At 35.2% G+C, this 13721-nt stretch overlaps 2 protein-coding genes across 8 annotated transcripts in view; one reads left to right on the forward strand and one right to left on the reverse strand.

Annotated features, from left to right (window-relative positions):
- Positions 1-363: 363 nt before the first annotated feature.
- Positions 364-9957, reverse strand: LOC136828832 (uncharacterized). 2 transcript variants are annotated; one of them, XM_067087093.1, is made up of 6 exons: positions 9691-9949; positions 6994-7268; positions 6100-6834; positions 5948-5994; positions 4038-4187; positions 364-849 (listed from the first exon to the last, which is right to left on the reverse strand). In XM_067087093.1, the coding sequence occupies exons 1-6, from the start codon at positions 9711-9713 to the stop codon at positions 517-519; spliced, it is 1563 nt and encodes a 520-aa protein (XP_066943194.1). In that variant the 5' UTR covers positions 9714-9949; the 3' UTR covers positions 364-516. The 2 variants fall into 2 exon arrangements, with proteins under 2 accessions (XP_066943194.1, XP_066943193.1); XM_067087092.1 differs by having other exon boundaries at positions 5948-6834; positions 9691-9957.
- Positions 9958-11931: 1974 nt separating this feature from the next.
- The window catches only part of LOC136828834 (myotubularin-related protein 9), a 36256-nt gene continuing 34466 nt past the window's right edge, over positions 11932-13721 (forward strand). For 5 of the 6 annotated variants that reach the window (XM_067087097.1, XM_067087098.1, XM_067087099.1 and 2 more), the window contains exon 1: positions 11943-12075. The gene's annotated coding sequence lies outside the window, so the exon portion shown is untranslated. Of the gene's footprint in view, positions 12076-13721 lie in introns of all 6 variants that reach the window. The other variant, XM_067087100.1, reaches the window with a different exon arrangement.

A 13721-nucleotide genomic window follows, 5' to 3' on the forward strand; every position in this document is an offset into this window, starting at 1 on the left:
GCATCAGGTTTAACCCTGCTCAATTTGCTGTTTTATCTTGGTTACAAATAAAATGTGGAATAATTTGTCTAATGCCATTGTGGAAGCTTCTAATCTCAAAATATTTAAACAAGGAGCAAATTCATTCATGCTCTCTCTCGATGTCACCTGAATTTCAGGTGTATAGGTTTATTTTCTATTCCTTCATATTAATCTATTTATCACCTTTCCCTATACCTTGTCTTTCTCTGCAGGCTGATTTCCCTTTGAAGTCCTTTTGGGTTTAGGGTTTATAGTCTGTTGACTCTGTCCAATAGGGTTTTCAGCTGAGGATTTATATAAGGACAGAAATTAAGTGTATGTGATGATTAATTAAACAAAACATAATTTCATTATTTTAATTTATCTCTTCATTAGACATAGAGTTCAAATCTCCAGTCATACATAGTAACTTTCAAACTATGTAGTTTTGTAAGAGTCTGACCAAGAAATAACAATGGATACTCCGTGACAACAAACAAAAACGTTAAGATCTCTCTACCACCCACCCACAGCTCCCCTTTCATCATTTTCATGGTGTGATGAATATACCAAATCTCTCCTATCTTGGTGTACAGCTCTTTCATCTGTAGTATTGCTAATTCCATATTCTCTCTCATCTTCCTGAGTAATTAAGTCATCATTTCTGGTTGTCCCAACTACTACTGTCTGTAGATATGCAGGAGATGGCATGGGGGTGAGATGATCCCATGATAATGACGGCATGGGGTCAACTGTTGTTTCCTGTGTCTCGTCCACTTGGGCGATGGAATGAATGTGACCCCAGTAAGTCTGTGTACTGCGAGTTATCATTTTCACACCCCTTGACATCTATAATGGAAAGATAGGGGATGAAAGCAAAGTTTAATCAATATTTTTGACAGCCTTAAAAGAACTAGAGTAAATTTTTTTTAGCAACAATTAAAGTTCAGTAACATTAAACTCTGTGGAGGCTATAAATGATGGCTACTATGAACTGAAATGTTTCAAACCACCTTAAAAAGAAAAAATAAAATTTTGCAGCAACTGAAAAAATTTAAAAATGCTGCAAAATCAAAGCACAAAAATCTGCTAATGGCAGCTGTTACGAAAATTCAGGGTGAAGGGTCCATAAAGACTTAGAAAGGTAGGTAAAATTTTATACCTTTGAATACGAAAACAACAGATACTAGAGTATGGGCAGACAAAGATTCTCCCACAACTGGAAAGAAAGAGTTCAATGGGAGATTGGCAATGACATGCATTGTGTATTTTCAATAAAAGGAATGTGAATTTAATATACAGTACAGGTATAGTACTATACAAAAAAATATGCAGAAGAGCTGCAACAAATTCTTATCGTTCTTCATAACATGTTAATTAATGGTAACAATGCTCTTATTACCATGCAAAGGTTCAAATCACTTCATGGGAGAGAGCTAAAATTTTATGATTATTTCTCCCTCAAATTCATCGCCTGCAGAAATAAGTGTAACCAAAAAGCGAAAAATACTGTACATGTTTTGGCTGAATTTGACCTAATCTATATATTCAACATAACAAAACTAAAAAACATAATACATTACAATTACGATGGTGAAAATGGAACTATTTAGGCTCTAGTGGTCAGTCAGAGATATGTGCATAGCAATTACAATGAATTCTTTACCCTTTTTTATACCACGGAAGGTTAATAATAGCCTTACATTTAGCAATGTGCATAACCTCAAGTAATCAAAGTAAGTATATAAGTTCAAGAAGTCAAAGAACAAAAAGTAAATTTGGTGTAATCTTCTGGGATAAGAAAATGAGTGAATTGGTTGGTGTTTGTAGATAACATGGCTGGGCACTCTACACCAATACTATTTCATGATCTGTTCAAGTTTTTCAGTTTGATGGTATTTCAACTTCAGACAAGCTTATTTAATATTAAAATCAATGAACGCAAAAACACATTAAGTTTTTAAAATAAAATTGATTGGTATAATGGCCTGCCCAACAGCTTCCCAACTGTAAGTTCAACCCCCACAATACTCAGCTAATCAAAAGTGATAAAAACAAGTAAAAAAATTAGCCAAAGATTCTTTGGCGCAATCAACTTTTCTGTGCAGCATATAATGCTGTATGAAGCTCTCAGCCACAGCCCATGAAACTTTCAGCCATGGCCTGGTGGTGGCCTGTGTTGCTGGCACCTCTCATCATTTGTTTTGTTATGTTTGATGATTGGAGGTGGATGATCAACATACAAATTTCCAGCCCTCTAGCCTCATTCCGCAGATGTGGATAAACAAATGCATTAACCATCTCAATAGTTTCCTTTTACAGACAACTAAAAATGAATGATATTTAATTGACAACAATGTTTTTAAGCCAATAAGTCATGAAAGCTTCCTTGCAGATAAGACCCTCCCAACTCAGCTTACTGGCACACCCCTAAATAGCTTACCTTGGCCTACCACCCCTACAATACCCCTTTCTCAGTTTGTTTATGGCTTTGCGGAGCATTACCATTGCCTCATTCTGCCTATCAGCATTGCCAACCATCCAGGTGCAGTTTTTTTATTTGTTATGTACTGTACCTATATTTAATATGTACAGTATAGTGCAGTGCTAAGAATGTAACAGAAAATGTCTGGATAAAGTGAAAAAAGATAATTGAGGAACTACTTTATAGAGTAACAACAAAGCAAATGAATGTCAAATTTCCTTAACTATAAAAAATTATTGAAAAAATTATTCATGACAACAAGTACAAAACAGTGAGTTTTTCAAACTCAAGCAAAAGACTCCAAAGCAAATTTATACTGTTCCAAATATTTCTATACAGTATGTAGGCAAATACCCAGCCAAATCAAAATTGTGTAGAAAAACTAAACTAGCTACAGTAAATCCTAATATTAATACACCATTGCAAAGACAACATAACACTGAAAAGTTTGCTGTTCAATCATTAAAACGGTCAATTTACAAGTATGCATTGTACTGTAATATAACACTCACAAGCCACACAGAGTAAATATACAGTATGCCAACACCTAAAAGTTATAATAAAAATGCTACGGCCAGAAATGCCACAATTGGGGATAAGAGAGAAAATGCTAAGAAAGTGAAAAAATTAAATGTGTTTGGATAAGAAGTCTACAAACACCATATCATTGGTTTGCTTTGCAAGGCAGACACACAGGGAGTGACCATTTTCTATGAGAAGGGAGCTCTGGAGCACTGATATACCTAACCAGATGGCAAATGTCATCTTTTTATGGAGTACATATATTTGGGGAGCTCACTACAGGATTAGGCTACTGTAGAGTATGGGTTTGTGTTAAACAACTACCCTTTAATTTGTAAATATGTCAATTTCTTTGTATAATAACATATATGACAAAAAGATGAACATTTGTATGCTGCATAATTAACCCATCAAGATACAGTATACAGAAAGTGCTCAGCTCAAAGACAGCTAATCTAACTGCCAACTGAGTCAAAACAAACTGGAATTTTACTCAAATTACTTGAAGGAACATGAGATAGTATCCTTCACAGTTCAAAGGGATGCTGCACAGAGCCTTAGAACCATTTACCGTGCAAGGAACACTAGTAGTATCATATGTAGTACGATCATTAACACTAGTGGTATCCCCTACGGTTTTTTTTTTTCAAGGTACATCAACCCAATAGGGAATGCCACTTTCACTGAGCCTTGCATGGTGCACTGTAGATGGTATTAAGGTTCTGTGCAGGACTCTTTCCTACTGCATTACTTTATGCTTTTTTATTTTTCATTTATCTCCAATCTCTTCTTAGCTGTCCAACTTCTTCAGCTTTACTTTGCTCCAATTTTCACCTGTTATTTATGAACAAACCCTTCAAAAGCCCTATTACTGTAGTTTATAAATAAGACTCACTGGTTCCCTTAAACAAACTTATAATAATAACATACTACTGTACCTATAAAAGCACAGTGTCAGACAAGATATTCACATAACACACTTCTTGCTATACTAAAGAAACTGATTGCAAATTTCACAAGCAGTACTGACCTTGTGTGAATCTGGAAGGTGTCCACAAGATTGACAAAACCCATATTTATCAGCAAAATCTCTCCTAATTAGCTCATCAGTTCTTGATATGGGAGGGTTGAGAACATGACTAGTTACAGATCTTGTTGGGCAAAGATAGGTTGTGTTTGTCTGGAAAATACAGCAATAAATTACCATCCAAGATTTTACACAATGTAATTCTACAACTCACAATAGAATCTACTTTTATAAATCAATCTCCCACTATGTCTCTACAGTGTGTGACTTTGAACCAAAGCTAAAAGATTTCTCATAATAAAAAAAACATTAATTAAATTTAAAAAATGAAGACTGCTAGGCTTCAGCATTTATCATTCTAGAGTAATTACAAAAACTGCCTCTCCCCATTTATCCCTAATTTTTCCCTAATTACTTCAATCAAGTAACCAACTTTTTACAGTTTTTAATGTTAATGATCTTAATATTTTTGATCAACAATGAATGGCAAATGTTCAAAACTGGTATGTATTCTTTGCCAAATAGCTTAGTAAACCCTGGATGCAATACAAATGATTTCATACTATGAAAAGTACTATGAAAAGAAGTGAAAATCCTAAAATACAGGAAAAGTCATCAGACTGCTACCAACAAAAAATCCCAATATAAGAGCACTGAGAATGAAGTTAGGTGTGGCTTGTATAAATTAAGTGCAATAGTAAAACAAAATAATGTAAATTACACTCTCATACTAATGACTCTAAATCATTTCTAAGTTTCTTAAAGAAATATACTGCAATTATACAACAATGTTAATGGAAGCACGTACTGTACAGTCTTGTATTATTAACATACAGCATTACTACTAATCAATATACAGTATTACTACAATCAAAATAAACATCCTGCCATTGCATACATACTTCTATTGTAATGGATTTTTAATAATATCAGATATCCTAAATAAGCAAGAAACTTTTAATGCTCTTTATTCAATATAGAGGGTGATGAATTACCAGTAAATAAGTTGGTGTTTTAGTTATATCTTAAACTGATTTGCAATCTAAATCATTACAATGAATAAGATTTACATGCCAAGCATGCATTTCTAATTTATTATCAATAATATAGTATATAATCAATTTTCTTCATACTTTCATCCAATGCAAGTAGTCCTTTACATAAAAACTTTCAACTCACAAAATTTCAATGATACAGACTTTTGTGTCTGCACAAAGTAAGGGGTGTATCTTTGCTTCAAATATTTCATTGCCACTTTTTCAAGGAAAGATTAAAAGCTTTCATTTATCATTAACTTTACTCTATGTAAAGATTAAATTGTCTTAATAGAAAGTTTTATTACTGCACACTGCTTTTTGCCACAGGCTAACTAACTCCGTTGGACTTACAAACAAAATGAGCTTATATATGAGCTCTTGGAATGGAAATCATTTGTATGGAAGAGGACCACCTGGGTATGATGCTGTGTTGGAAATTATTGCTAAATATTGTAAGTTGCTTTAGATTCTGAATTCGACTGGAGCTGATGGTCAATCAACTATTAAAATACTATCCACCACTGGAGGGTCATAATCAAAAGGAAATGACAAAGGTCATATAAATTTCCAAAGCTCAAGAAAGTTACTACTGAAACAAAGAATGCATGCAAGTAAATGCCTTCAATAATCCCTCCTCCTCTCAAGACTTCCAGGCAAGTTTGGAATCATAAGTAATGTGATGTGTCCATTAAATGTTACACTTAAATTATCTACCTAGAAAACTGCTCAGCTGTTAAAGATTCTCTTATCTTAAATACACCTATAAATGAATAAGTGTAGACTCCAAGAACCTTCTTACTAAAAGGAATATATAGTATAAGATTCATAACAACACTTTTAAAAAATAAAAAGAAAAAATAAGGAAAAGATGAATACCTGATCATCAACTTGATTGTCCACATGTGTCCAAGGAGACCTTGTTGCTGAAATAAAAGAAACAGGGGATGAAGAATTTTCTTTAATCTGTGGTAATACACTCTTTAGTCTTCGAGAGGGTTCATGATTAACTATATTTCTGTGAAACTGACCAATCTCAATTCCATTTTCTTGAAGGCACTGATCGAACGAATTGGGACAGTTTGGGGAATCTCTGTCACTATAGTTATGCATGATACCAACTGGTTTCTGAGTGGCAAAAGACTGTGGCACTTTTGAAGGCGAAATGCAGTAGCTGGAACAAGCAGCTGGATGATCATTACAAGTGGATCCTTTCTTACATTGTTCAAGTTTATCAGAAAACACACTGGGTTGTTTGCTGACACAAATATCTCTCCTCTCAACACTTCTTTTTTGGCGTGCACTCTGATGGTGTGAACTGTGAGATGAATTCTTATTCTTGCGGTAGAAATAGGCTTTCTTCTTTTTGTGGGAAAGAGCAACCACTCCAGAGCTATTTTCACTGTCTCCTGAATTTATATCTATTTTGATATCTGTGAAATCACCTTTAGAATTTGTTGCAGGCTGGTATTTACTTGATAAGGGTAAACTGGAGTGAGGTCTACAATATGAATTATCTTTCTTGTTAAAATGTAATTGATTTTCATGTACACTACATTTATTACTTGTAGAGTCTGGAGTAGACACTCTCTGAGATCCCAAATGGCATGAGAATTCTCCCACTCTACTCTGATTTCCCTTTCTTAATTGAATATTATCCTGTTGACAGTTATAAGGAGGACTTGGGGTCCAGCTACGAGGGGCAGGGGGAGCTGGGACTGGATCATTTACACATGAAGCACCTAAACCAAGACCTCTTGATACACCTGAAAAAAAAAGTATATTTCAGTTACTACATTCAAAAATACTGACAAAATATATTACAGCCACTTGAAACAATTTTATTATTTTGAATTTCAAAAACTGTTTTCAAAGAACAAAAAACCATGTTTAACATCAATCTAAAACAAAAAACAGGTGCATACCAGTATTGTTATTACTAAGAGACATCTGACAACAATGTCTCATAAATTTGTTGCAGCCTCGAAGACATCTCATTTGCACTCTTTCTCGATGTGGAGGGGGAAAGCTGTAAGCATCATAGCTTTGCGTCTCATGATGCCAACAACACTGTCCATGAACAATGCTTCTCTTCTTCAGCCATCTAATGCAAAACCACCCTATGGCCACAATCAAACCCATGCCCACCAGAGTGCCAAGGACTGCTACAGCAATCAGCAGAGTTTGATACATGATCTCCCTGGATACAAAAACTACAATGAATAACAGCAAAATGCACTGTTAGGTGGGACACTGTAAGAATGTTTGCGTGTGTGAAAGTACCCAGTTTTCTAATATAACACTTTCCATTACCCACAATATGCATTACTACATATTTGTAAAGACTACATAAAACGAATTCCTGCAGTTGTTAGCCAAATTATCAATTAAGACCACTTTTAATACCCTGCAAAAGCTATTGTAGCAACAAACCTACGGTACTCAAAAGCAGTTTTATTTTTCTTTTTTGAAATATTTCAAGTTACTTGATAATATATCTAAAACATGTCCTGTGACACAACAGGCTGACACTATCAAGAGAGGTATTAAAATATTCAATGCTTCACAGGCATTGTTTACCTTTCACATATGGCTTCTTGCCTGTCAAAGTGGATAGATCAAGTCTAAAGCTACAAAGTGACTACTAAGAGTGTGAAATGGAACCTTAATATAAGATGATCTGGCATATCAGCAAGAATGCTTTGGAAGAGACAAGCTGGTTAACTGGGAGAAAAGATTATTTATTTTCTAACTACCTATATCAAAATTACGAAGCAAGAATACGAACTGGCAATCTGCAAGACCTCAATCTTTAATCCCAACAGTTTATATTCCACTTGAAAACAAACTGGTGTTTAGGATGTACTGACAGACCTCTATTCTCTGGCTCCTTGAGGACGGCACACACTGACTGAAGCACGCTAATTGTACTGGCAACCGTACAGCAAGCATCTTATGATAATTATTACTTGGTGCCATGTTATTTGAATGAATTTTACCAAAAAAATTAATATTGCTTGAATGGGCTATAAATGACAATATGGCAATTCTTATGGCAACACCCAGACCTCAGCTAAGTGTGTTGGTTGAATAGTCATGAGGGAAAGTTCTATATATCTTTGTCCCACTACTGTATATCTCATATATATTTTTCGATAAATTTACTTGGAGAATGTTGGTAATTTTACTTATATTCTATGATATAATGTTAGCTGTAATTGTAATTTTACAATATCAAGGACAAAAAAAACATCAGAAAAAACATTTACAACTTGATAAGATTAGCTGCTAGTTTTGCAAGTGTCTCAGCACAGAAGCCCTACACAGAGTTGAAAATATTCACAATCAACTTCTTGTGATGGGTACAGAAAATTTTTAGATTTTTTCTTTTTCATACAGACTGCATTTGCATATCTTCCTCTTTCCATTGATTGTTTTTTTAAATAGGCCAACCTTAAAGCTTGCCTGTCAAGGAGGTTTGCTAAGTTACATTTAGCATAGCTTGAGAGGGTTAAATATGATTCACTGACCATACCAAAATCAATAAAGTAAATTAGGCAAGCCTTACCTAGGTCAGATAGATAGAATCAGACAGCAAGATGGCCTATATGAAGGCAAACCTTGGCTACTATGACAAAAAGCATAACCTACTATACCCTTGCCAAGCCAAGAAGGACCACAGACCATGTTGGGTTGGAGGAATCACAGGGTGGAGCCCCATTCAAGTAGGACCTGGCACCCTAAGTAAGGTTAAAATGCATTCCTGTATATTCCTGCATATTTCACAGCCTTTCAAGGTCAAGTTACTATAGGGGTCCAAGATAGGGCCCTAGCAAATACAGTTGGTTTGGTTCTAGCCTATCCCTATAATTCCTGTGATTGGCCCAGTATTAAGCTATTTGACTTTAAACCATTTTTGCATTTTGAGCTTGATAAAATAATTTTCCTATATTTCAATTTGTGTTCTGAACATGTCTGACATCTGCTTCATTAGCAAATGAGTACTTTTAGAGAAGGCAGACCCCACCCTTATAACCTACAATTCATGAGACCACAGTGGGAAAGAGGGGTTTTTGGGTAAGGGGAAAGCACAAAATGACAGACAGGTATACCCTACATCGACCTTAATCCTACAGATAGCTCTCACTCTGATTAAGGTTAGTTTATGGAGGTTAGGCTATTAGCTAATGAAACGAACATCTGAAATGTTCAAAGCACACGTTAAAGTAATGGTAAATGATATTTCTAACATGTTACAATATTGGTAAATGATACTTCTATGTCCAAAACGTAATAATGGTTTAAAGTAGAATTTTACCCTAACGACTGCTTATCTTTTCATTCATGTATTTCTTAGCACTTCCATTAGGGCCTAAGCTACAATCATTTGAATAATGAATGGCGATAAAAAATGCATCAGACACAAGAATGGTTAATGAGTTCATGAACAATCAATGTAGTCTATCACATAGCATAGGGCTATTTACCCTGGCCTGATTAATGAAAAAATCAAATCAACTTAGCCTACATCAAAAGGAACAGACTACTTCTACAGGCTATATGGAAACCTCTGCAAAAATTTGTGCCTTGATTTACACTATAACCTCCCCAGTAACACTTACCCATTGAGATCTACCATTGCCATCTTTCTTCCATAACCTTTTGATTAAGTAAACCCAGTCTCTCAACATTATGCGGAATAATTTACTTATGTTGCTTCATTTTCTGCCTTACACATTATAAAATATACCATACGTAACATAAAGATCACAAAAGTCTATACGAACTACTGGTAAAAATTTATATAAGGATCACAATGTACAGAATATCGCAAGGATTATGAATATGGCGCAACTGGGATTCTGGGAAGATGTTTGTAACCAACGAAAACAAAATAAAAGCTTCTTCTTCCTCCTTCATAATCTGCGCCTCTTGCTCTCAGCCTGGAAGAATCTCGCCCATCTTCATAAATGTGTATACTTCTGACTTCTTATAGCATTTGATTTTCTGTGTTTAGCTTTCCCGTATAAAATTTTTAAGGTGTAAATGCAAATGAGATAGGAGCTCAATGGCCCCTTTTCTAGACCAAGCTCGAAGAAAGCAACAACAAGGAAAAGGAAGGAAGACGCAGCAGTGATTCATTAAGAAATATCACAAGGAAGAAAATTCTAAAGATTTTCATCGGAGGGAAACAGACACTGAACCATGCATTCTGAGTATACCAATGGCCACACCGTGAATGTGGAAGTACATACTTCTGAAGTTAACGCCTTCACATGGCCACCTTGCAATTGTCTGCTGGTAATCTTGATAAGGGGAATTATGAAAACAATGAGCTATCGTCTTCATTTTCTGGGTCATGTGCTAAGAAATGGGGAGCATGGGAATTTATTTTTACCAGGAAAAATCTGGAGGTGGAGAGCTAACGCGTGATAAAGGTGAACACACAGGGAATATGGAAAATGGCTGATACAAATGGAAAGCAACAAAATAGAGTGGAAGCTCATGATCACCAGTGTTTGAGAGACACTGCACATTGCAGAAGAAACTCAATAAAGAACTCAGAATTGAATGAAATTGTCACTGGAACGGAAATATTTATAGTACACTAAACAGTTCTTAGCAGTAGTTTTCTGAAGGTCCATGTCTCTACTACAGGTTACGTATATGATGTTTCTTATTCTTTTTAATTTATTGTTCATATTACTTAGCCTATTTATAAGTTTATTTTTTTTACTTTTTTATTCTAAAAGCCATTTTTTCACGAAGGCGAATGAAGCTTGTCTGTGTTGATCATTTTTCGCTTTTAACATCCTACCTACAGATAAAGACCCCCAGAGAAGAATCAGAAACTTTGAATAGACATTTCCAATTTCTAGGCCTAAGACCGACAGAGATGCCACCAATAGTTTTTATTTTAACATCCGAGACCATGTTAACTGTCAATGTCAATGTTTTGTCAATGTTCTAAAACAGGTAATAATTATTAGCCTCGGCAGCAGTAACAGTCATTTTATTATTGTTGATATTCCTATTGTATCACTATATACATCAATATTTTATTAAATATGCAAGTTTCCGTACATCTTGCAAGAGAGTGTAATACTGAGATATTCGTTTGCAAACACATTCCGAAATTTACTTATACAGTAGTAGGCTTCTTTTCCGGTCCCAGTGCTGCGTAGGCTCTAAGTGGGACCAACAAATTCATTTATCTGTAAACAAATGTGCATTCATTCGTGCAGCGTAATCCATATTGTCAAATTCACACTATCAGAAAATACGAACGTTTACGTACTTTTTCTTGAAAAGGGAAATATATATTATTTTCAGCCCTCCCAATATCAAGTGGGATCGTGGAGCTACAAATTTGAAGTGCACCTTGGCCCAGATAACATGAAATCATCTGTAGCTATTCTTGTGTTGACTTCATTTGCTGCTGCACTATGCACTGCAAATATTTCAAATATTTTTAAAATCCAGTTTTGACAACTTGATGAATTTTAACATTTAAAATCTTATTATATTTTTGCCAGGCAGCCAAAGCAACTAAAAAAATACACGAGTACAATATTCTAAACAGAGATGAGACACACTTTATTAATATTGCTGCTCTATTTTGTACATTTTGTAGTATCCAAAGTTGAAAATTTTGGAAATTATGATTGACTTGGAGTACTCCACTCTACTCAGGACATAATTAACTGCATGTTTTTAATAGAACACTCATTGAGGTATTTATCCACAAAGAAAATATTTCTAAGCTGATGTCCAGAAATCCTCATTGAACATCTTTAAAAACAGTTTTGTTTTATTGTAACTATATAGCTGTATGGAAACAGCATGGCGCCCTAATGTTCTTCTGTAATATAACAGAAGACCAAAGCTTTAGCTTGGCCGTGTCTAGTAAACATAAGTCTATTGCGGAACCTGTCAATAATCAGCTGGTCCATTGGGGGTGTGTTGATGTTTCGCATTGCAGTTTGTTTACACCTAATTACTTAGAGGTAAGTAAGCCGTATTTATTTTTCGTTAGAGAATTCCAGGTTGCGTAATTTATAGAGATTTGTGAACATTAATTGATATTAATAATCTTTTCGGCCTTACATACGACATCTCTTCAAATCGTGGTCGCCTAGGGTACAGCTTGATCCGACCAGTGGTTAGCTCTGGTAAACCATCACAGATCAAGGTAACGAAGCGTGTTCCAGACCATTTTGGGCAATGCTGTGAAAAACTAATTTCTCAGCCTTACGGAGTTAACCCAAGAGATGCTAGGGGGATGCCACTTAAATATAAGTTTTAAAAACTTATATGTAAAAAGAATATTTTTTTGGAAAGAAAACATTTTTTCAAAAGCCACTTTTTAGTTTTGGAATGCTTTGTGCAGTATTTTCGGAGACAATTTCAAATTTTGTTCATGACAATCTTACTCCTTAGCTATTCAAGAAACACCTATAAAAGTACAAAAAATATACAACAGTTATTAATTGGTTGAATGGGTGTATATGTGTGTATGTTAACTATCCTGTGCACACTAATTTTAAAACCAATATTACTGTCATCACAGTCATTGTAATTATCTATCTCGATACCACTATTTGATGAAAATGAATAAGCATCATCATCAAAAGCCACTATCTCCAAAATTCACAAAATAAACAAAGAATTATAAAAATCTTCGACCGTTGCTTAACTTCAAGGATACAAAAGCCTCCCTGGTCCCGCCCCCCGGGCTGACAGAAGGTTTACAATTTTGCTATTTTTATACCTATGATTAAGAGAAATCTGCATCTTTTATGTTCAATAGTGGGCTGAATGGCTGGTGAGACTGTTGATGTCACTCAAACAGAGATAAGGAGGGACTAAATTTACCGCGATATTTGAAAATAAGCGTCAGTAACATCATCGTCTTTACGCAGCATATAAAGCGTCAAGTTTAGCGACGTGCTGCACCTTGTTGGTTAAATAACAAGAGCGAGGTAGAATACAGAGTAGGCTAGGGGGTCATGAATTTCTTTTGGGGGGTCCAGGGGGCTCGAAGCCACCCCTCCCTCCCCCGCCAGGTTAGGACACGTCGTCCAAGGTTAGGGTGGGTAAAGGTAAATCTAATCAGGTTATAGCCTATTCTCACTGAAATGCCCACTTTAAAAATGCCTACAAGGTCTACAGTGTCCCTGACCCTCAACTCTAAATTCATTCCCAATAGTGGATGATAAATTTGTACTTTAAATTATAATCACATTCTAGCCTATGTTGTATTTTGTGCTTTGAACGTTTCTGAAATTTATTTCTTTACCAAACTGACAGTTTTAGAGATACTTGACCCCATCTTCCATCCTACAATTGAGGGGGACCACATGGGATTTTGGGTGGGGGAAACACCCACTTAACCTAACCAGTATTTTTTTTAATATCACAATTTGATATTAGAGTTTTTATGCTGTGCTCTAAAGTCTTCTTAATATGTTGTATATGAAAATTTCATAATATTTCATAAATTTACTATTACCAAAATATTAAACATCTTTTGTTCATGTTTTAACATTCTCACCCATAGGGCTGGTCCTGAAGACAGCTGTCATGGGAGTGGTTGTGGTATTAGAATAAAATTTACCACCTAACCTAGAGTACTGTGAATTAAAATAAATAG

Source organism: Macrobrachium rosenbergii, chromosome 43, assembly GCF_040412425.1.
Source record: "Macrobrachium rosenbergii isolate ZJJX-2024 chromosome 43, ASM4041242v1, whole genome shotgun sequence".
Lineage (NCBI taxonomy): Eukaryota > Metazoa > Arthropoda > Malacostraca > Decapoda > Palaemonidae > Macrobrachium > Macrobrachium rosenbergii.

What these genes read in the sequence shown, in the direction of transcription:
- LOC136828832 (XM_067087092.1), bottom strand. Translation starts at nt 9,713, where the DNA reads ATGGCAATGGTAGATCTCAATGG. An exon ending in ACAATCAAGTTGATGATCAG is followed by an intron (nt 4,188 to 5,947) that starts GTATTCATCTTT and finishes TGTATTTTCCAG; the next exon opens with ACAAACACAACCTATCTTTG. An exon ending in ACCTTCCAGATTCACACAAG is followed by an intron (nt 850 to 4,037) that starts GTCAGTACTGCT and finishes TTTCCATTATAG; the next exon opens with ATGTCAAGGGGTGTGAAAAT.